The sequence below is a fragment of the Vidua chalybeata genome, chromosome 15, assembly GCF_026979565.1.
Source record: "Vidua chalybeata isolate OUT-0048 chromosome 15, bVidCha1 merged haplotype, whole genome shotgun sequence".
In the NCBI taxonomy this organism is placed as follows: Eukaryota; Metazoa; Chordata; class Aves; order Passeriformes; family Viduidae; genus Vidua; species Vidua chalybeata.
In genome coordinates, this window is record NC_071544.1 from 9,656,792 (window position 1) to 9,680,283 (window position 23,492).

A 23,492-nucleotide genomic window follows, 5' to 3' on the forward strand; every position below is an offset into this window, starting at 1 on the left:
TGCACAGATCTGTCCCTTAGGGCAAGTGGCCCCAAAGGACCCCTTTTGCTTCCCAGGCAGATTTAGGGAGGAAAGAACCCTTCAACTTTGATGTCAGTCCAATCAGAGCAAATCCTTTACAAACACTGGGATGCTGCAGTGAATCATAGAATCACACAAATGTTTGGTTTGGAAAGAACTTACAAGCTCATCTTGTTCCAACGCCCTGCCATGGACAAGGATGCCTTCCAGTATTCCAGGTTTCTCCAAGCCCTGTCCAACCTGGTCTTGAACACTTCCAGGGATGGGGCAACCACAGCTGCTCTGGGCAACCTCACAGAGAAGAATTTCTTCCTAATATCAAATCTAAATCTCTCCCCTTTTAGTTTAAAACCATTCTCCTTTGTCCTAACTACCCATGTAAAAAGTTGCTCTCTTTTCTTTTTGTAAGCCCGGTTTAGGTACTGTTAGAGTCTCTAAGATCTCCCTGAAGCTTCTCTTCTCCAGACTGAACACCCTCAACTTTCTCGGCCTAAGAGCTCCCGGTGTCATTTGGTTTGGTAAAAAAGCAGCAAGAAACCTCTTACCAGGGGTGACCCCTGCCAGTGCTGGAAGTGGCTGGGAATGGGTCGACACCGGCAGGCACTGAGGGGACCTGGGGCAGCAGCGCGGGTGACATCTCTGCCCTGCGTGGGCAGGACTGGGCTGAAACCAGGGGAGCCCCCGGGCAGGGGGATCACGGAGGGGCTGGAGTCGGTGGGACACCCGCTCTGAGTCCCGACGTGGGGGAGGATGGAAGGAAAAAGTCCGGATGAAGAAGAAATTGAAGACGAAGCGCTGGTCTGGGAAGGGGGATATAAAACATCCCTGTCTGCCTCCCCTCCCCGCCGCGGCGGGTCCCCGGGGCACGGACGGAGCGACGTGTGGAAAGACGGAGGGATGGAAGGGCGGTGGGCGGACGGAGGGATGGATGGATGGATGTCCTTGGTGGGGGGCGGCCCCTCTCCCCTCTCCCCTCCTCCCCGCCGGGCCGGGCCGGGCCGGGCAGCTCCGCTCCCCCCGCGGGGCCGCTCCCGCCCCCGCTCTGCCGCCGCATTTAACGGGGCTCGCTGCCGCCGTGCCGTGCCGTGCCGTGCCGTGCCGTGCCGTGCCGTGCCGTGCCGTGCCGAGCCGTGCCGTGCCGGTCCCGTCCCGCTGCCCGGCCATGGCGCGCCCGCTGCCGCTGCTGCTGCTGGCGCTCGGGCTCGCCGCCGCCGCCAAGTCCCCGTACCAGCAGGTCCTGCAGCACAGCCGGCTCCGCGGCCGGCAGCACGGGTAAGGGGAGGCAGGGAGGGGGGAAACCTCTTTGAGACCCTTTTTTCCCTACGTCTGCCCGAGTCCCGGCGGGAGCGGGCGGCCGCGGGGGATGCGCCCGGTGCGGTGCCGCCCGTCCCGCGCAGCCCCGCGGGGTCTTTGTGCGGGCGCGGAGGCGGCGCCGAGCCGGGGCCGTGCGGGCACCGTGGGGAGCTCTCTCGGTAACAACCGCTGCTTTCGTTTCCTTCTCTTTCATCCCCTGGTAACTTTTTTCTTTCGGTAACTTTTCCCCCTTTCCATCACGAAACTTAGTGTTGCAGATGTCAGTTCAGACCCTTCAATGCTTCTTTATCAGTCTATCTCTGTTAAGGAAAAAGGGGATAAAAATCCCTAGATATTGAGCCATTAAAGATCTTATGGAAAGAATTCTAGTTTTTACTAATTTGTAAGAAAAAAAAAAAAAGGAAAATCCCTTCAATGTCTCTGTGGAGTCAGCACCAACTTACTCTTTGGCTGGAAACCTCAGTTAGTCTTAGAAGTTTTCTTGACAAAAATAATCACTTATTTACTCATAAACCTTACAAGATTAGGCCTATGGAAAAATGCATGTAGACCTCTCTTGCTTGATACACAGCCTGTTACAGAGTGAGTACTTTGAGTCTTCATTAATAGGCAGAAAAATAACCCTGTGTTAATAGTTGTTCCCAGTGTTTTTAAAATGTATTAAGAATTAGGAATGGTAAAAGGATGAAAGACCTTTCAGCTGGCTTCCATCTCTCAGGATGGTGACAGTGATTGAGTTGAAGCTTCTGTTTAAGTGCATTGCTGGAAGCAGGGTCATGAAATGCTTTAAATAAAAAAAAAAACTCCCAAGATTTAAATATTGCGATTTGATACATTCTCTGGCAGGGATCTAGGTCAGAATTTATGACAAGGGATGTGTTGTTTGTATGCCTGATCAGGGACACAATCCAACAGGCAAGTTCTGAGCTGATATTTATTTGTAATAGGTCAGTAATGCCAGAATTGCAGTGATTTACGTAGAAATACAGTGAATCTTGTTCACCATTTCTGTGTGATGCAAAATGAAGTAAATAGTTCTGCTGATAGCCCTGAGATTGAAGTTTGCTCAGGCTGAGTAAGTTAGGGCAATCCTGGTGTAAAGCAGTGCACTCATCTCTGCAGAGAGAAGCTTGTTACGTTTCTCCCTGCGCGATTACCAGAGGCACTGGGTAAGATGTGACTCTGGTCCACTCTGGTGCCCGAGATCTTTGGAAAACACAAGGAACTGGAATGCCAGAACTTCCATCTGAGTTGAGATAAACCCAGTGTAGCTGACCACAGCTCTTTGCTCACTGCTCCCATTCTGATGGAGAGAGTGATTTATACCAAGCTAACTTTTGAACATACTTGGAATTTTGAGCATTGATTAATGATGTGCCAAAGAGATACAGCAGCACAAAACCAGCCAAAAACATTCTGGATGTGGGGTGTGTTGCAGGAGCCAGCTCCAGAGGGATGTGCAACAAGCACTGCCACCCTTTGCTGTGAGCATCCCCCACACCATCAATGCCCCTATTGAGCTGAGGGCGAGTTGGGAGGCAGAGCTTGGCTCTACAGCAAAACTTGTACGTCTTAATTAACTTTTTTTTAAATGAACCAGCTCAAGTCATTGAGAGGAGCTGAAAAGTGCATAAGGAACATTAACATTTGAAGATGAAAATGTAGGAGTGTTCTTCCCAAACCCAGCCAGCTTTGTGGGCACAACGTGCTGCTGGGGAGCGCTGTGGCCACAGCCATTGCAGGTATCTGGGGCTGTACATTAAGTCCTGCTTTTCTCAGCCACTTCCCAAGGGCAGCCCCTGTCCCAGCAGCTCCCAGCTGCTGCTGCCAAGCAAAAGGCTTTGGCTGAAGGGGAACAATAGGCAGTTTTATTCTGGAGTCAGCGCGGCTGGCTGGGAACGGCATGGCAGAGGTGATGAACTCCAACGAGGAGAGGGAAGAGTGTTGACAAATTAATTTTAAGCCAGACTGGGCAAGGAACCAGAACATGCAATGCGGGGAGCCGCTACTACAGCGTGCCTGCGGGAATCATTGATAACACAATCCTGAGCAGGGATTTTTCCACACTGAGGAAAAACTGGAAAGAAGTTTTCCCCCATAAGTCAGGGAGGGAGGAGCAGCCCCGCAGAGCTGCAGTCCCAGGCAGGGAGGAGGGAGCAACGAAGTTAAGTACTGTCCTGGAGGCACAAGAGTTTTCTTGGCAGGCTGCTCCTGGGGATGTGGGGGAAGTGATCAAACAAGTCCTTCAGTAGCCAGGCTTGTCAAGATGAATATTAGAGGGATTGTCCACTGCCGTCAGCCAGATGCTAAAATCGAGGCAAGGTTTGGAATTTCGATGTAATTGGAACCATATTTCGGCACGGCAGGGCCGGGTGGCCAAGGTGGGCTGAGTCAGAGAGCACAGACGTCTCTCTAAGTGATGATTTGGCTTGGAAGTTGCTGAGTCTGGGCCAGTTTGCACCAGCTGAAAGTTTGGTTTTGTGATTTCTAACCTTTTTTCAGTAGGTTCTTGCTCCTTGTTCCCTGCCTTATATACAGAAACGGAATGAAATCCTTTAATGAAGAAACAAACTACCATTACTGGACGTGGCAGTAATAAGAGAAACGATGAGCTGAGTCTCCCCAGGTCCCACAGGTCCTCTCTTTCCCCTCGGGGCAGGATGAAGGTGCCTGGGACACGCAGGGCCCTGCGGCAGCCGCACCAACAAAGGCTCATTGAAGGCAAGCCAGGCTCCCGCGGAGGCTGGCACTGGAGTCAGCCAGCGTATAGGAGACCCTCAGGTTAATTCATGCTAATGATGGCAGGCTGGCCCGTTCTGGGATGCCGCTGAAAAGTAAGCACGGCCACAGGAGGACCTGGTGGTTGGGCTGCAAACTCTGCTTTTGTTCATTTTGGGGGACAAGCGGGCAGCGCCTCGGTCAGACGCAGCGGGACACAGGCTGTTCTCCTGAGCACATCAAGACCTTCACAAGAGCATCTCCAGACCCCATTGGGAGTGTTGTTTGTGCAAATGAAAAATCTGCCTTGGACAGCACAGAGCACTTCTGACAGGCTGAAGTGATGATTTATGTGTTTTGCTTAATTATTTGTTTTCCCTTCATCTGCTTGGCAGCCAATACTGTGCATACTTTTAGTGATGCTGCTGCAACTGGGACATGGTGGTGGAATCCAGCCTCAGCTGAGCTAAGCATCCTCAGCCTGCTTGAGCATTTGTTACACCTCTGGTCAAGCCCAGAGGCAGCTGATGGCCTTGCAACCCAGATCCATAAATCATATTTTTTGTGCTGACCACGTTTTGCCTACACACGTGGCCAGGGCTGCTGGCCACAAACCACAGAGATGGTGAGCCAGGCAGTGCAGGGAAATGCTGTGCTGGCCAAACCAGCAGCAGAGAAATTCCCAGCTCCAGCTTGACCACATCTCTGCTCACGGTGATACCACTTCTTAGAAAGCTGCAGGGCTGCAGTCGGCTCTCAGCAGGGTTACTCACACGTGGAACACCAGCCACCAGGTTTTTTGGCTAAGGAGGAGCTCTTGGTACCTTATGGGCTGGTGCAGCCCCTCTTGATCTGTGCTGTCATATCTGGTGTGTTGAAACAGGGGAGAGCAGTGCCACTGCTCCTTTCCCCCTCATTCAGCTCAGCATCCATGTCCAGAATTTGCTGAGTCTATCATACAGCCAGAGTTCTGGGTTTGATGCAAGTCTGTAGACTGATCAATATCTGTCTTATCTTTTTTTATGTCCTAGATAATAAAATAATGGTTTCTTTTGCAAGGATTTGTATTATTGCATAACTTTCTTGGGTTTTATCTGAGTTTTGAATTTTAAGTAGATGCTCACCATGGAAATTCTGACCAAAGGATTTTTACTTAATTTCTTTATATTTTGGTGAGAGGTGGAACATGGAAAAAAGTCAAGAATTTGTACTCAGTGAAGAAAGAGACACTCTGGCAGAGTCAGGAGAGATCTCTTTCACTGCTTCCTCCACTTCATCATAGTCATTGTAGGCCTAAATTGAGCAAGTTGACTTGCAGCTCTCAAGGTTTCCTCCCTTGCCATCCCAGCAGGGCTTTCCAGGCACTGTCAGGTGGGGTCTGGCTGTGCATTGGGGGTCAGCATTGGAAGGAGGGAGGCTTACAGGACCCTCTCCTGCTCTGTTCCCTGCAGCCCCAACGTGTGCGCGGTGCAGAAGCTGATCGGCACCAACAGGAAATATTTCACCAACTGCAAGCAGTGGTACCAGAGGAAGATCTGCGGGAAGTCCACGTAAGTCTCTGAGTGCCAGACAGGGTCTCCCCAAAGACCCCCTTGTGGAGGTGGGTGCTGGGCTGCAGAAGCAGACAGCAGATGTGGGATGTCAGAGCCCAAGGTGTGTGGGTCACATGTGTCTGTGTTAAAAATTGTTTTAGCTTTTTACCCCCTAAGAAATATTTGTTTTTCTAAAACACTTTGATGTTAAAAATGAAAAGTGCCACGTAAACGTAAACCCTGATGGTTTATTCTAATTGCATTTCTATATATACTTATACAGCTCTCTGTGCTGTAATGAAGTGTGTGCCAGATGTTTTCTAGTACCGTCTGTCCCCATGATAGGCTCAATGCTGCCTAGATTTAAGAAATAAAAAAGGGGAAAAAAGGCAGCCTGAAGCTGATGGATATTGGAGAGAATGTAAAATTCATCTCCATCTGTTTGCTTTGGAAGGGAAAACAAATAAATGGAAAGAGGTGTCAGCTTTAGCCAACACTCTCTGACTCCACCAGGAAAGTTAATCAGACTTGCAGGCCAATTCCACGTCTAACATTGCAAACAATAATATTCAAGTAGCTGTTGCATGAAGAATCTGTGTGAGCAGCCTCGGGACATTCCTTTGAAAGATGCAGTCAGCAGATAATTAAGGCTATGCATGCTTGACTATCTGCCAGGCTGTAGAGCAGGAGCAGAGAATCTTTTCCTTGCTGTACTCCAGGCTGGGCTTTTGGACTCCCTTGCTGGCCCACAGCATGGACCATCACAACACCCAGGCTCAGTGCAAAGATTCCCTGAGCAGCCCTGGCTGTGGGATCAGAGCTGTGGGTCAGGTCTCATCCTGGATCTGCAGGGTCAAGAAGAGAGAGAAGAAAATAATCTCATTTGTTTCCCTTATGGCTCAGTGTAAATTGTAATTAGATTTATAGCAACATGCTGTTCTTCACTGCAGCATTGGGTTGCCATTGTTGGTTTAGCTGTGACACCTGGCTGTCAGGATTCATGTGTGCTGCTGGTGTGGGGAGGAGGGAAGCAAACCAGGAGACATGGCTGTGCACAGCTTTTGGCCTTTCATTGTACTTCACATGAATTTGCCCTAAGGAGGAAAATTCTGTACTTCAGGAGGATGTATTGCTGCCTGTACCATGTAGTGTGCATATACCATTGCTTTCCTTATGTCCAATTGTCTTTTCAGAAAAAAAAAAGGGAGAAGCAATAATATAAAAACAAGCAACCAGATTCCCTCCCCTTAATTCTACAAACAAAATTTTGGAAAGGCTTAGCTTGGGTGATTAGAGTTCAGGCTGTCATCTTGGCTGAATAATGGTGCTTCTTGACATGAAATGGACAAGTTGCCTTTCATTATTGCCTTTTCTGATAACGGAGTAGCTCAGTACGTCTCCAAAGAAAACACGACTCAGCTGTGGATGTGGGAGAGTTCTGCTGCTGTGGTCACTGAAAGGCAAAGCAGCCCAGCCATGGATTTCTTTAGCTCTGAAGCAAGTGAGAAACTAACCTTATGTAAACCAAGTGTGCAGCTGTATTTGGCACAGACAAACCCATCCACTTATCTCAAGGAGGAGGTGGAATAACTGGCATCTGGCAGTATTTCATGATTTCATTTGAGGAGACGGGGTGATCTCTTCTACCTCATTTTCTCTGCTTTTACCCAAGTGTCTCACCCAGTGATGCATCACTGAGAGAAAAGCACACAGACCATTAACCTGCATGTTAACCTATGAGGTAATCTTTCCATTATCCACAGAATTTGCTCACTATTCTTTGCTTTACATCATCTCCACAATGGGTGTTATTGTCTTCTCTCCTCCCAGTCATTCCTGAGCCTGGGCCCTGCTTTCTCCTTTAGCAGTGCTGGTGCAGAACAAAAGACACGTGCCTTGACTCAGATTTTCCGGGGGGCCCTGGGACAGCTCTGATTACAAATGTTTGCTTGAATGGCTCCCACTGGACGTGGTGTGCCTGGCATATGGAAGCAATCAGGAGTCATTTGGGCTATAAAGGACAGGATGCATTATGCTGTAGCAGTCAAATTCCTACAGCAGTGTCAGGAGTCTGATGCTGTGGCGTGCTCAGCTGTCAGAACCCACGAGATCAGGTGGGCACAGCTGATGGTGCTCAGCATGAGCCTCCAAACTGGCCCTTCCTGTTGGACTAAGCTGGCCCATGAGAGGTTTTGAGAACACCCTTAAATCCTAGAAAAAATCAGGATTTGGCACATTTATCATAACTGGGCAGATCCAGCCTTTGCTTGGGATCTCTAGTCAGCAGTCCTCTCCTAAAGCTGTGGGTGGTCCTTTCACATGCAGGGGGATATCCCCCATCAGCCCCGGGGGGATGGTGGAGCTGCATAAGCAAGGTCATTTTCTCCTCCTCCTGAAAGGTTTTTCCCACCTGAGAGCAGCAGTTCTGGGGAGAAGACACTTGGCCCATCTCATCTACCACGTTTGACCTGGCTGTTTTCCCCTGTATTTGTTGAAGGGTCAGTGGTGCCACAAGCTGTGAGTGTTGCAGGTGAAAATGCCTGGCTCTAGGACGATAGGTTTGACTGCTTTGGTTTCTTTCCTTTTCCTGCTCTGAGCACTTTTTCAAACAGGTAGTGGGAGGGAGGTCAGTGAGGGAGCAGGAACTGCCGAGGAGCAAAGCTGAGCTCCTGCAGAGCTGGCTCTGAGCAGGGAAATTCATCCCCCAGCAAGGAAGGCAGAACAGTTGCTGCAGCCTGTAGCACAGCTTCACTCCTTGTGGAAGGATCACATCCTGCATGGGGAGGCTTAGAGAGACTGGAGCAGCAAGGAAAGCCAGCCTGAAAAACACAGATGTGCTTGGTCTGGAGTCTTGGCTCAGTGTGCCTCACCTTTGGGTGCTGCTCCAGGCTGGGAGGGCTCAGTGACCTGGGGAGCAGCAGGAGCAGTGCTGAGCTCCTCCGTGGCTGCTGGCACAAACACAGGGGTTACACCTCGGTGGGGAGACTCTGGGGGCTTTGTAGATTTGATGGTTGGGAGGCATTTTCTGGCCCACAAGGGTGGAATAACTCCACTGGGGCTGTTCATGCACAATGGAAATTTTAATTCATGCATCAGAAGGAGACTTCTACCTCTTTATCTGCTTTTTAAATTTTTTTTTCTCTGCTGAAGTATTGGCTCACACAGTTACAGATAAATTAGGTAGAGGATTTATGTAGAGTTTTTATCTTTGCTGATGAAGTGAGATAAGATAGTTGGCAAGAAGTCTGACACTGCTGTGATTTCAAAGAGTGCTGAGACAAAAGTGTTTTGGTAATTAGGTAACTTTCCACTGTTGGTTATTCCAAAGTCAAAGAAATAGTTCATTAAGAGTATATTTTCATCATTTTGCCTGTGTATTTTATATTTTCCTCCTTCCCTTGTACACTGGGCTCATTCTTCCAGAGTTGGGGTTACAATGAAACTCATCTCCACACACTGTTTTGTCTTGAGAATGAAGGCAACTCATAAATTTTGGTTTTGATTATTTTTTGAGGAATACCCCATTAATAGATTCCTTTTTTTCCCCCTTTTAAATTAACTTTCCTTTTTTCATGTGATGTACTTTCCTCAGTTTAGAAAAAAATTACTGGCACTTATTTTAGAAAAACAAAACATATGGGCTTTATTACAGGAAATTATTACAAATGGATCTTTTTTCACTAATATATGCCTAAGCTTATTTTTATTACCTTGAAAAATGCACTTTAAATTTAATTTCAGCTCCTAAGACTGCAACAGCAGTGGAACAATGACTAATAAAAGCCTAACTAAAGGAGCTTTCTTCTGCAGGCAGACACAAATAGACATTAAAGAAATAATGTTTCAAAACCAGAGGCTAAAAAACTATAGATTTGACTTGAAATTACTCATTGAGGAGGTCAGGAAATTGTGGTTGAGGCGTTGCAGGGTGGGTGACAAATGCCCTTTGTGTGAGGGCAGTGCTAAGCTAATCCACATCGCGGGCACCGCTGTGTCCCGGTGCCTGGGCTGTGGCCCCTGAGCAGACAGCAGAAGCAGGGAGGGACTGGGCAATTCCAAAGGCTTTTGTGCAGAACCCACGGTGTGGAGCAGTGGCTGGGAGGTGCTCAAGGGAAGTTCTCCTCCCTGGGCAGCAGACTGTGGCTCTCACCCAGCTGGAGCAGGATGTGTCAAGAGCAGCCTCCCTCCCCCATGGATGTGTGGGGGAAGGCAGCACGGAGATGCAGAGCATCCTTCAGCCACGGCTCTGCTGCTCCTCTCTGAGGTCTGGAGGTGGCTGCAGGACCAGCTGGGGACATGCCCTGGGGCCGCTCTTGAGCCACCCCTTCAGTGGTGCCTTTGTGTGGGCTGAGTGGTCTTTTGTTTCCACCTGGCACACCAGCCATGGGAGGCCAAATGCCTGAAGCTGAAGCTGTGAAGCTGAAGCTGTGTTTTATGACCCTCATCTCTGGCTCCTTGTAGGTGCCACCCTTGGCTGAGCACCTCTGTGTTCCTCTGGCCCTTTGCAGCAGTTTGGCAGAGCTCAGAATGGTGATGTGCCAGACACACACCAGGTGATGCTGAAGGCCACCTTCAGAGGGAGGGTGAGACAGGGGACTCGAGGGAGTCCCTGCCCAAGTGGAGCTGGCCCCGTTTCTGCCCTGGTGCTTCTTGCCATGAGCTTCCCTTCCTGCTGGAGATGCCCACAAACCCAGTGAAAAGCAGGAGGTGCAGTCATGGAATCACAAAATGGTGTGGCTGGGAAGGGACTTCAAGAACCATCCACTTCCACCCCCCTGCCATGGGCAGGGACACCTTCCACTTGACCAGGTATCTGCATCCCTTCCCTGTGCCCTCCCCTCCTGGCAAGCACCAGGGGCAGCTCTGAGCCAGTGTGTCAGAGGCTGTCTGCATCCATGTCCTGCCCCTTTGAAGCAGCTCATTAATCTCCAGTTGATCTATAAGTAAGGCTTTTAAAGCCTTCATCAGCACTTTGGAATGATTTCTCTTTAATCAGCTCTTCATCTTTGATTACAGGTCCGAACCAAGGGAACTGTCTAGACTGGATTTAGTTTCTAGGGTGAAAAAAAGCAAAATTGGAGGTAGGGGAGGGAAGTGGTGGGGGGAGAAAGTGTGTGTTTCCAATGAACACATGACAGGGGGGCTGGGAAAGCAGAGCAGCAGGGTGTTAAGATCTCCAGTAGTCAAAGGAAGGGATTGCTTTAGGCAAACTCTTTCCCACATGGAATATATAATGTCTAGACAATCAGTCTGGGTTTGGTTTGTAATTCTCTTAGGAAACCGTGACACAGAATTTATTTGCTTCTGTCACACAAAAGCAGGTATTTGTTTCACTTTCTGGCTCTTAATTACCCTGAAGAATTCCCTATTAAAACCCAGGCATTTCTACTGTTTGTTAAAATGATGACAAATATCTGAAGCTGGAGGATTTTCCTCTCTCTTTGAGTGAGTATGCTGACCCTTAACAATAGAGCATCCTGCTTGCTTAAATTCATCTAGGAGCACAGAGGAAATGCTTGTCCTTGGAAGAACACCTATTCCCTGGGAATCAATCAATCAGGTGGCCTTGTAACTTTCACACCAAGCATAGAGCAATTGGTAAAAGAATCCCCTGGGAGAAATAAGCAGGCAACTTATGGATTGATTTTTTTTCCCTTTTCATTTTTTCTTTTTTTTTTCTTCTCCCTCTTAATATCAAGCCAATTGTTTCCCATTGAGCTGCAGATGATGGATGCAGTTTTCAGGCAGCTCTTGCTTATTCAGGGTCTGCAAATCAGCAGGACAGCCTGGGATGGTGCCTCTGACCCCTTTGGTTTTACAGGGGGAAAGTGCTGCCAGTCAGAAGGAAGTGCTCTCTGAGGCTGCTCACAGGGACACAGCTGAGCTGTGGTACTGCCCGGGCTGCCTGTGGATGCACATCCCACCCCTGGTGGAGTTTCTCCTGGCAGGGCTTCTCTTAAGTCCTTGTGCCAATGCACATACCTGAGAACAGGGTTCTCCTTTCCCTCCAGGTCTGTCTTGTGGGTTTTGCCATATGTAAGCAAATAGTTTCTGGTGGTGGACTGAAACAGGGTGAAAAGAGAGGGAAACACTTGGCTGGTTTGGTCACACAGCCACGGTGGAGCTGCGGGTGTTGCCTGAACAGTGATGAGATGTGACAGCAGCAGTCAGCCGAGGAGATCCCCAGATCCCATGGGAAATGTGCCCAGATGAACCAGCACTGGCAGTCTTGTTGGGACTGTGGAATCAGTTTCCACCCACCATTTGTATAAAGTCTCCTGAAAAGGGTATTTTTGAAAAGAAATTTTGTCTGCTTTTGTTCTGTGGAGAAACTGGCAACATGCAGCCCTGACGGAGATGAAAGTATGGTTAGTCTTTTGTTGAAGTCTGTATTTCTAATGGAGAGTCTGCTTGGAAACATCCCCAATATGGATGGACCCAGAATTATATCAAGTAGAGAAAAAGCTGTGAGACACTGCTGGTTAATCTGCTGTATCCATCTCTTATTGCAGAGTAATCAGTTACGAGTGCTGTCCTGGATATGAAAAAGTTCCTGGAGAAAAAGGCTGCCCAGCTGGTAAAAATATGTTTGACATTTTTTAGACTTCTTAAAATTATACAGCTGCCTAGTAAAGGGAAATGTTAGAAAATTGCTCAAAGTGGATTTGATTTTTGCAATTTCTGCACAATATTGCCATGAACAAGTCCAAAATGGACTCAGTGGAGCACCTGCCAAGAGTCAGATCAGCTCCAAAGCATGTTAAATGTTCCAGACAACTTAGAACCTTGGATGTAATTGAACTTAATCGAGCATGGGAAGGCCATAGGGAACTACTTATTCCAGCAAGTAATATATCTGTATTGGAAATTCATTCAGAGGAATGATAGAGTAATAGACAGCTCTGCCAATCTCTGCTCATTTTTATTTTCACAGATTCATAGAATGGTTTGTATTAGAAGGCACATTACAGTTCATCTGGTTCCAGCCCCTGCCATGGGCAGGGGCACCTTCCACTAGACCAGGTTACTTCAAGCCCTGTCCAACCTGGCCTTGAACATTTTGGCAAGCATGGGGTTAGCAAAATTTTATTTAGGAGAAAATTCAGTTGATACTGGGGGGGAATAAACTGGGTTTATTGAAGAAAGTCATATTCTGATTTTGCTTTCAGAACACTTCATTCCACAAAAGTCTGATGCCTCCAAGTTAACCACATGGGCTGGTCAATGGACTCTGAGACCAGCAGTGTCCAACACCAAATCCCAAAAGCCTGAATACAAACAGGATTGGGTGAAAGCAATCAATATCTTTGCTTGCCTAAATCACATTTGTATAAACCCAGAATAAGTCCATTCAAACTCACCAGCTATGCTTTAATTCAGCCAGAAGGAGGAATGATGTTTTTGGGAACTTAACCTTTTCTTCTTTCAGCTCTGCCACTTTCCAACATCTATGAAACCCTGGGAGTAGTTGGGTCTGCCACCACACAGCTCTACTCCGACCGCTCCAACCTGAGGCCAGAAATCGAAGGACCCGGAAGTTTTACAATTTTTGCTCCCAGTAACGAGGCCTGGGCATCCTTGTCTGCTGTAAGATAATTCCTCTGCTTCCTCTGATTTTCCCTAGTGGAGAGCCAGCTCTGCAGGGGTCTGGCAGGACAGACATAGTACTGATAGAGGAAGGACTGTGGATTTCCAGGATGGTTTTCATTGTACTGGTTCATCAGCTCCAGAGCTTTGCTTCTGAAGGATCCCATCACCAGAGATGTGGATGTAGAAATCCCCTCATTCAGCTTTCCCTGCCTGTTACCATTAGAGATTGAACTGAGACCTGCAGCAAGAAGCTTCCCATCACTTACCAGTTTTCTTGTTGACCCTTACATTGCCATTCTGTTTGTTCTTAATTTGTACAAATAGCCAGTCCCAGATGGAGCCTCAGTAAGTCCCACATGACTGTGTCCCGTGCTCAATTAGATACACATTTCCTTTACATTCATTTTGATTTTCTCTTTCCATGTCGTGTGATAATTCCCCTCCTGAAGTGGTCACTGCTGTCCTGCTGCTGCTCCCATCCCAGCTGAGCATCCCTGTGAACACAAACAACTACTAGGGCAGGGAGGGGGGATATTTATGGGTCTCACCACTGCCAAGTTTCTGTCCCAAATGCCCCAGCATAGCCCCTTGCAGGGATGATGCTATTGGGAAAGGTCTTTAAGTGTATTTGTCAGTGGCCCTTTTGCCTTAACTGCTCATTTCAATGCAATGATCCCACTCTGGAGCTGCAATCATCCCTTTGTGAGACAAGGACTGGGTGTCAGAGCTCTTGGCTGCTTTTGTAAGGCAAAAGATAAAGATTTGAGAAAGCTGAGCTCTTAATTTACACAAATGGCATGAGGCTGAATGAATCACTTAATATTCATGCCCACACCCCCACGCTGGGAGCACCCTGGGAGCAGCCAGACCTCCTGGTACTCTCTAACAGATGCCTAATTGCACTCAGTACTGAAGAATTGATTTTTCTGATTTTCAGGAAACTCTGGATTCCTTAGTGAGTAACGTTAACATTGAGCTGCTCAACGCCCTCCGCTACCACATGGTGGACAAACGGGTCCTCACGGATGATCTGAAACATGGGACCACACTCAACTCCATGTACCAGAACCTGCCCATCCAGATCCACCACTATCCCAACGGGGTAAGGCATTCACAGAGTCACCCTGGCTCAGGCTGGAAGGGACTGCAGTGGGTCACCTGGTCCAACCTCCCTGCTCAAGCAGGGTTGTCCCAGAGCACACGGCACAAGGCTGTGCCACATGGTTCTGGATGTTTCCAGTGAGGGAGATGCCACACCCTCTCAGGGAAACTTGTTCTAGTGCATGGTCACCTGCAGTAAAGAAGTTCTTCCTCATATTAAACCTACCCACAGCAGGCTTGCTTTCCAGCTGCCTTGCAGCTCCTACACTGTCCTGGGACCTCCAGGACTCTGTATGCTTAAGTTGACAGCTATTGATTCAAAATGCATACTATAAAGGAGTTTGAAAAGAATATTTTTAAGCAGCTGGTCTCCTCAGTGCTGTTGCAGGGCAGTTGCCCACGCTATCATGTAACTGCTTGCCCAAGTATTGGTTCTGGCTTACTTTCTTGGTCTTGAGGGTAGACAAAACCACTGATGATTTTCAAAGCATTTTAAGCTTGAAATATTTCAAACATTCTTGATAGAACATTCTCACTTTTGGTGTGTATTTTAAGGAAATACAACTCCTGCTCTTGCTGACTCAATCAAGTGCTTGCTGCATTTGAAATAGAAAAGCAGCAGGGGCTGCTTTACCTTCTGGTTTTAGTGCATGTAACGCCCATGGGTCTTTCCCTCTGCAGATTGTGACTGTGAACTGTGCCAGGCTGTTGAAAGCCGACCACCACGCCACCAATGGCGTGGTCCATGTCATCGACAAAGTCATCGCCACCACCACCAACACCATCCAGCAGATCATTGAGACTGAGGACAGCCTGGAAACCCTTCGGGTCAGTCAACACATGGCTGCTCCACGTCTCCTTAGAGATGCTCAGGCATCCCACTCCCAGTGAATTGTCCTGAAGAGCTTTGCCAGTGTTTTGCGCTGTGACCCTGGAGCTGCTGATGAAATCCTTGTACCAATGTAGCTCCTTTTGATTTAGGAAGAGAAGCATTTTCTATCAGTGCAAACAGGGTTTTATGGCAATAATTGCCACCCTTTTATGGCTGCTCAAAAAATAGAGAGACTGAGTCTGTCTCCTCACTCTTGTAGGGCAGTCTTAGCCTTTGGAGACGTTAACTGTTTCAATTTGATGTGTCCTGTTTTATTTGCCTTGGTATTTGCCAAATTAAGGAAAATGCACAGGGGATTTGCAGTTAGCCAGCTGTGGGTTCTGATCTGAATTATTCACTGGAAGTAGTGTGAGCCTTTCCAGGCATATCTGGGTATTCAAACTAGCTCTCAGTCTTGCCAAAAAAAGGGCTCTTGTACTCAAATTTCTGGAACACCAGAGAACCGTGGGGGTGGGTCAAATTTTTAAAGGGACCAAAGTGCTGAATGAAGCTATTCAGGAATTTTTTTAAGTCCTCTGAAATTATAAAAGCCTTAATAAGTCTGGCCCTTAGTGTGTCCCTGGACAAAGTTCCTGACCTTTGTATTCTGGCTGAATGTGTTTTTCCCTCTTTCCTTATGTCTGTGAAGACTGCTGTGGCTGCATCTGACCTCAGCAGCTTGCTGGAAAGCCAAGGCCAGTACACACTCCTGGCTCCAACCAACGAGGCCTTTGAGAAGATCCCACGAGAAACACTGAACAGGATCCTGGGAGACCCAGAAGCCCTGAGGGGTAAGTGCTTGTTTACTGAGGCTATTGAGAGACTGAAGAGTATTTTTCAGTTCTTCTAAATTTTTTCTCAAGGACAAGTCAACAGTTCTTGATACCCTCTGATAATAGCTGCACTAAACAAATGTGACAGAATCCATCTTTTTTAACTGGACAGCCAAGCTCCCTTTGGTTGTTGATGTGTAGACATAGCAGATATGGATGAGGGAGCTGAAGCTGTCCCTTTTCTGAGTTTTCTTTTACCACTTTTTGCGGTGATGATTTCTATTGATCCAGAAAGATGCAAGAAAAGTAAAATCTAATCAATGTAACTTCCCCTGATAAGTGAGTCAAGTATCCACATTAAGCCTTTTGAAGTTGGCAGAAGTGTATAAAAAGTGACTCTTTTTAGGCATTTTATTTCACAGGCTGTGGAATTAAAATCAGCTCAATTTAAAAATGACTGCATTTTATGGAGTACACCCTGGCCACTGAACAGGATCCCTGAAAGCTGCAATACTTTCATAGCTGGTTTTTGCAGCTCACTAAGGCACCCTTCTCTCTCACAGACCTGCTGAACCATCACATCCTGAAGTCAGCCATGTGTGCTGAGGCCATCATTGCTGGCCTGACCATGGAGACTCTGGAAGGAACCACCTTGGATGTGGGCTGCAGTGGGGAAGAGCTGACCCTCAATGGGAAGCCCATCATTGCCAACAAGGATGTCCTGGCAACCAACGGCGTTGTACACTTTGTTAATGAGCTGCTGATCCCAGACTCAGGTACTGGTGCCTCTCTGCAGCATTCTTTCTGCTGCTTGTCTTTTGTCTGTTTTGCCAAGGAAATCCTGGATTAAGAGGGCATAGTGATGAGTGAATAACCTTTAATGCAAGGTTACCATGTGTTGCTTTTCTTTTCAGCTAAGACTGTGTTTGAGTTGGCACAAGAATCTGAAGTTTCCAAGTCTACAGACCTTTTCAGACAAGCTGGTCTCAGTTCTCATCTAACTGGCAGTGAGCAAGTGACCCTCCTTGCCCCAGTGAATAATGTGTTCAAAGGTAAACCAGGGATTAAATCCCTTTCTTCCATCAATTTGGGCCACAGATCTCCTTCAAACAGTTTTCAGCCAAATTTCAGTGCACAAATATGCAAATCCTCTCTCAAATGCCTTGAGGCAGTGGCATCTAGGTTTACAATTTAAAACTGATGTGGATAATGCTCTGTATTTGAATGGTTTTTAGTGTCTCAATAGCCATTTAAAGTGAATCACTGGTTCTTTCCATGCTTTTTTGCTGTAGATGGACTCCCTGTTATTGACAGCAACATGAGAAACTTGCTTCTGAACCACATTGTTAAAGACCAGCTCTCCTCTAAATACCTGTATCATGGACAGAAACTGCAGACCCTGGGGGACAAGGAGCTGAGAGTTTTCGTGTACCGCAATGTGAGTCCTCCCCATGTGCTGTGCTCTGTGGGGCTGGGTGATGCTCAGTGTTCTAATGCTACAGCTATCGTGTAAAAAGTGGAAGAGCATTGTGGAAAGTACCAACATCTCTCTTTTGAAGCATATTCTAATGAAGCCTTCTTTTCTGTGATTGTGTTTGCAGAACCTTTGCATTGAAAACGCCTGCATTGCTGCCCATGACAAGAGGGGAAGGTTTGGGACCCTCTTTAGTGTGGACAAAATGTTGACTCCTCCGACAGGCTCAGTGATGGATGTTCTCAAGGCAGACCATCGCTTCAGGTGACCTTTCTGCTCTTCCCAAGTGCCAGTTAGAATCAGAACAGCTGCCAAAGCAGTTTATATTTAATATGGGTCGTAGTCATGACAATGTATATGTTTTTTCAGCATAGAAGGATCATCCAAAACCATGGCCTCTCTAAATTACAGGGAGTGAAACTTCAAATAACCCTCAATCAACTGTGAGGCAAGAATAAGTGGTTCCCTTAATACCATAAGAATCTGTCTCTGAAGCCATCTCTGCCCATCAGATCCACTGTAGCCAGACCTCTCTGACTCCCCATACCATCTGGTCCCCACGGAGTCAGCACTCCCAGGTTGCTTTGCCACTTCTCAGATGTTCTGGTTGGACTCCACAGGCTCATTTCCTCCCTAACCACCATTTTGGCTATTTGATTTGCTGGACCCCAGCAGGATTTCACAACTGTAACTCCCCAGCTCTCTCTTGAACCCAGCATGCTGCTGACCAGAGAAGTGTTTTGCAGTGAAGCATTTGATGCATGTTTGCTTTGCAGTACGTTGGTGGCTGCAATCCAGTCTGCAGGGCTGACAGAGAACCTGAACAGGCCGGGAACCTTCACAGTGTTTGCTCCCACAAACGAAGCTTTCCAAGCCATGCCCCAGGGGGAGCTCAACAAACTGCTGGGTGAGCATCTCCAGAACATTTAGGGGATGAGCTGCTGTGTGTGACTGCTGTGATACCAGGAGGAATGGCCAAGTTTCTCTGCTGTATCTCATTCTTTAGCTCTGTCTGTTGGAAGCATGAACTTCCTACCCAATGGATTGTATGAGCAGAAGCTGAGGATGCAGAGAGTGGCACTGAATTCCCCAAGTGGGGCTTATACTGCCTGTGTTCTTGGAAGATATGTTTGTAGTGTGTGTCATAAACTCACTGTGACTTTTAATTTGGCTGTACTGGTAGTATAAGTGAGATAACTCCCAGATATTTCTAAAAGAACCAGTGAGGCCTCTGCCTTTTTCAAGGATAAAAGAAGTGAGAATGTGACTCTAGACAACACAGGATCAGGGTGTCTGCAGTAAGTTTTGCAAAGAGAAGACATGATCCACATACAGCCTCAAGTTACACTGTATGAAATTTAAGTAATAAAAGGCTGGGGCTGTTTCTCCTTTTCCATGTACATGGACAAAGCAGGAGGTCCAGTCTAATCCTGGGAAGCCAACAATGTACCATTCTAGCTCAGATGAAGACCAGTATCCTGAAAAGCAAAGGCATGCAGGCTGGGTGTGGAAAAAAGCACGGGGATGTTTAATAACTCCCTTCTGGATAAGCAGCATGATCTTTTATTTTGTTCATGTTGAAAACTGGTTGTGGTTGGAAACAATGTCAGGTATTTGAATGTAATGTCTTCTTGTCATTAAAACCCAGCCAAACATTGATGTCATAATTTGGGAAGCATCTGCCCGTGGTAGCTGGTTATCCTTTTAAGTGCAGGGATAAGGAACCAGTAATATCAGTCCAGTCTTACGCTTAATATATAAATATTTCAGAAGTGTTTTGCAGCCATTGTAAATGGCTCCAGGAATGAAGATTCCCAGATGTAGACACTTCAGATGTTCTTTTCTCACACAAATGTTTAGCTTATGCCTCTGATGAAGAAGTAGATTGTGCTGGTGAGGATGTGCAGAGTGAACTATGGCCACCCTAGGAAAACCATAATGGAAAAAAGCTTGTATACAGTCTTTGAGAGCATTGAAAGAAAATGTCCCCCTTGCTGAGGTAGCTGCCTTGTGGATGGAGGCCACCTTTGCACTAGCTGTCTGTAGGGCTTGTCCATGACTCTGTCTGTCTGTGTGGCTTGTCAGTGGCCCTGTGTCCTCTGAAGGAGAAGATGAAGAAGTGCTACTGGCCTGTGTTGTGCATGTCAGCACCTCTTCTGGAAAACAGATGGTGCAGGGAAAGCACCTTATCTTCCTAAAATCTGTTTCAAAGCACAGCTGTATGAGTAGAGACTCAGTGGGGTGGGGTGGTATCAGGCCATCAGTCCATGAGGCATTAGTGTCACTTCTCCTGCACTTTTCCCCTTCTTACCCAGCTGTGAGGATTGCTGCCGAGTGACACTGGCCTTGGTGACATTTGAAAATACCAGAATGCCCTATCTGCTTCCTTATTTCACATGGGTCTTTCCCCACCCCATCCCAGACTTCCCTGGGAAGTGAAAGCAGCAAGAGAAGCAGGTTCATTCTGAGAAGCAGGTTCTCACTTGGCACAGTGAGAGAATGAGGGATGAAAACACAAGAAAGAGAGAATTCATGTGTAGGGCAGGCTTGGTAGGTACCAAGGTGGGACATTGGGAGAGTGTCCTTCTGGATTTGGGAACCTGCCCATACCCGGTCCTTCTGCCTACTTTTTGGTTTTGGTTTATTGTTTCAATTTTACATTGTTCTTCACACTTTCAGACAATTGTGGTGTTTTCCAAGTAATTCCATTCCAGCATGTGAGATATGGGAAGCAATTGCTGATGCTGGTTTGCAGATGTAAAGGTTTTCTTCCTGCAGGTAATGCCAAGGAGCTTGCCAACATCCTCAAGTTCCACGTGGCTGACGAGATCCTGGTGAGCGGCGCGGTCACCGCCCTGGTGAGGCTGAAATCCATGCAGGGAGACAAACTGGAAGTCAGCATGGTGAGTCACCTCAGATGGGCTTCTGTGGTCAGCAGGGCTGTCCAGTGTTTGGTCATCCATGTCATGGACCAAAGCATGTCTGTGCTCATTTGGATGGTGTGGGAGCATCTCCTGAATGTGTGCACGGTGCCACCAGTGTTTTCTGGGCTGTACTGGAGGGACTGTTGCCATCGTTCAGTTCAACAGGCTGGAAGAATGAAATGTGGTTTGCTTCAGCTTTCTCCCCAGAAGACCAGTTGTAAATGATTTCCAGGAGCTGCTATAAATTTAACTCTGAGTCATGGGGGGAAAAACATAAATAAATGAAATGAATAGCTTGTTCAGCTAACATATCTTTTTGTGTAATGAAAATGATCTCTGCATGGGCTCCTTTAGCGCAGCAGAGTTTATTTAGATATATAATTTCATTTCAAAATCTCTGCACTACATAAGGGAATGTAGGATCCTCTACTGAGGAAAAAAATAATTTCAGAAAATAAGCAGTCACGGCCCACTCTATGCATAAGAAAACACAATGGGAAAAAAAAATGGAAGGGACTGTGTTTCCAAGTGCATTGAATTGGCCAGTGTGCATCCTGGACTCTTCCCATGTCCAGGACTGCTCTGCCCTGTCCCAGTCCCATCTCCACAGCCATCCCCCTGGCAGGGTGCTGGTGGATGTGCTCTGCTGCCATGGGACAGCATTCCCAGCCAGTTGCACTGAGGCAGTCCAAAGCCTGCCAGCCATTCCAGGACAAACTGCTCGGGCTACAATTTGTCTTTATAGTCTCCTTAATTGGCAAGAGGAATGAAAATGCCCTCAGCCATCCAGTATATGAATGAATGCAAAGTGAATGTTTTTTTTAAATAACATTGGAAGTAACAGAAGATTCTCATCTTCTACATTTTTATTTTTTCTTTTACTGAACAGAAGAACAACGTAATACATATCAACAAGGAGCCTGTTGCTGAAAGTGATATCATGGCCACAAATGGTGTCATTTATGCTGTGAATTCTGTCTTACAGCCACAGGGTAGGTCCATGGCGAGAAATGTCCAGAGCAACCTTGTTACAGCAAAACTGCTTTGGGAGGGATTGGGGACATGGGGCAATTGCTTCAGTTTGGTGAGGAGAGATTAGTCTGTTGTGGGATTTTCAGCAGAAAATAGTGGAAGGAAGCAGCCTGCATGCTCTGACAAGTATTTCAATGCTCTCAATGTCCCACCCTTAGCTTCAAGGCCACAAGAAAGAGGTGACGAGCCTGCAGATCCCGCATTAGAAATCTTCAAACAGGCATCTGCATTATCCAAGGTAAAAGGGAAAAACCTCTCACTGTAAAACTGCTGAAATCACATTTTGATAGTAATTATTGGAAGATCATGTCACATTCATATGCTGACTTCTAAGGAAAGTGAGTGTATGTGTTCCATGGAATGATCCACCCTCTCTTCTTGCATGATTTAATAATACAAGAAATAATAATACATTTTGTGACACAAAGCTTCAGTTTGCAGCACACTGTGAATGTAACCTTGGCATGGTACTATTATATATCAGCTTCCAATAATGAAGAGCCACCCATCCATAGCTTTTGGAGATCCTTTTTTTTAAGGATAACTCTATTGACATGCAAACTGTTCTTATGGCTGTTGGAGTGTTGCATTTATGCAAACCCTGTGCTTTCTTTCCATGCAGGTTTCTCAGAGGAATCCTCGACTAGGTAAAACAACTTCTCCAGCTCATTTCTAATTTCCATGTGTCCCCCATCCCTTAAAGAGAGGTTTCTTGTGTTCTCTTGCTCTAAGCAAGATGCAGCATGACTGGGAGGAGAGGGGCAGGGGGATGGTTTGTGTCTGCCCACCCAACTTGTTCTTCTCCTTGGCAGCTCCTGTTTACTCCCGGATACTGGCGAGGATGAAAGAGAACTCGGGGGGACTCTGAGCCCATTGTGAACAACCACAAGTCAGTGCCTCCATCCCATCCACTCTGGCTGACAGCTGAAGAGAAGGACAGAACCGTTTTTAAAAACCAAATACCACCCTTAAATTTATTTTTGTTTGCAATGAAATGGATAGGAAAAATGAAAAGCCATATATATGTATATATTTTAAGACCATTTTTATTTGGTTTTGACTTTAAAGTTCCCAGACCAAGGAAATGTTTTGAGGTTTTTTGTTTGTTTTGTTTCATTTTTGTTTTGTTTCTTTTTTAAATAAAATTATTCCAACTTTCAATTTTTTGGACTTGATAGATACATCCAAGGGCCTTTTATTTTTTTTTAAACAAGCATGTCCTTCCTTCTTCCCTTGGATTTTAAAAGTCTTCCATGAAATTCTGATCTACAGGCTTTTAACAAAATTCTCTCTATTGACATTGAGAAAATTGCATAGTTATAAGCTATGGTTTGAAGTATTTTCTTTTTTTTTTTAAACTGGGGTCTTTTTTTTGCCTATGGGTTATAACTGTGCTGCATTTTGTTCATGAGATTTAAAATGAGAGTTCTCCCTGGCTGAAGCCTTCCAGTAAATGATTAATTTTTAATAATGGTTGTTTTTTAATAAAAATTAAAAATAAAATCAAAAATATAAATATGAAAAGTGATGACAGTGCTTGGTTGGGTTTTTGCTTGGTTTGAATTGTCTGATGGCACCAGGTGATCAAACCTGAGCATTGGGAAGAAGGGGAATCAAATTTGGCTGGATCAACATTGATGGGTCTAACAGTTATTTGAGTGGAATGGCAGAGCACTTCTTCTCTCTGATCCTGGCCTGGCATCATTTTTTGCTGGTGCTTTCATGAGCAGTCACTGGCACTCTCCAAGGAGCACAGGACAGCCATGCACATCCTTCCTGCTGGATGCTCAGCCACCTTTGCTGGCAGCTGGAGCTCAGTGCCACATTCCGTGCTGCCAACAGCATTCACTCCCCATCATGGCTTTAGATTCACTCCCTGGTAGTTATTACCTTGGTGAAACCCAGGAGTAGGAGGCAAAAAAGAGAAAGAGGGTGTCAAGTGCAGAACACAAAAGACTCCGATTGTTTTGCTTGCTCTGGCAGAGAAATACCCTGATAGTTCTCCTTCTATTAATAGCCCAAACTGAAATCCCACATGCTTGGAGTCATCTGCATAACTCAAATGTGTGAAAAATACCCAGCTCTTCTTTTATCTCTTTTTTTATTTCTCTTCTTCATGACTCCTCTCCCCACCCCCCTCAT

At 46.6% G+C, this 23,492-nt stretch overlaps 1 protein-coding gene across 1 annotated transcript; it reads left to right on the forward strand.

Moving 5' to 3' along the window:
- Window positions 1–1,135: 1,135 nt before the first annotated feature.
- TGFBI (transforming growth factor beta induced) lies at window positions 1,136–22,878 on the forward strand. The gene is made up of 17 exons (XM_053956894.1): window positions 1,136–1,293; window positions 5,505–5,603; window positions 12,098–12,162; window positions 13,015–13,172; window positions 14,113–14,277; window positions 14,958–15,104; window positions 15,797–15,938; window positions 16,484–16,696; window positions 16,835–16,972; window positions 17,213–17,358; window positions 17,522–17,658; window positions 18,171–18,301; window positions 20,173–20,297; window positions 21,208–21,310; window positions 21,509–21,588; window positions 21,973–21,997; window positions 22,163–22,878. Exons 1-17 carry the CDS (start codon window positions 1,184–1,186, stop codon window positions 22,216–22,218), a joined length of 2,040 nt encoding a protein of 679 aa, XP_053812869.1. The 5' UTR covers window positions 1,136–1,183; the 3' UTR covers window positions 22,219–22,878.
- The last annotated feature ends 614 nt before the right edge of the window (window positions 22,879–23,492 follow it).

What these genes read in the sequence shown, in the direction of transcription:
- TGFBI (XM_053956894.1), top strand. Translation starts at nt 1,184, where the DNA reads ATGGCGCGCCCGCTGCCGCTGCTGCTGCTGGCGCTCGGGCTCGCCGCC. An exon ending in AGAAAAAGGCTGCCCAGCTG is followed by an intron (nt 12,163 to 13,014) that starts GTAAAAATATGT and finishes TTCTTCTTTCAG; the next exon opens with CTCTGCCACTTTCCAACATC. An exon ending in AGTGAATAATGTGTTCAAAG is followed by an intron (nt 16,973 to 17,212) that starts GTAAACCAGGGA and finishes TTTTTGCTGTAG; the next exon opens with ATGGACTCCCTGTTATTGAC.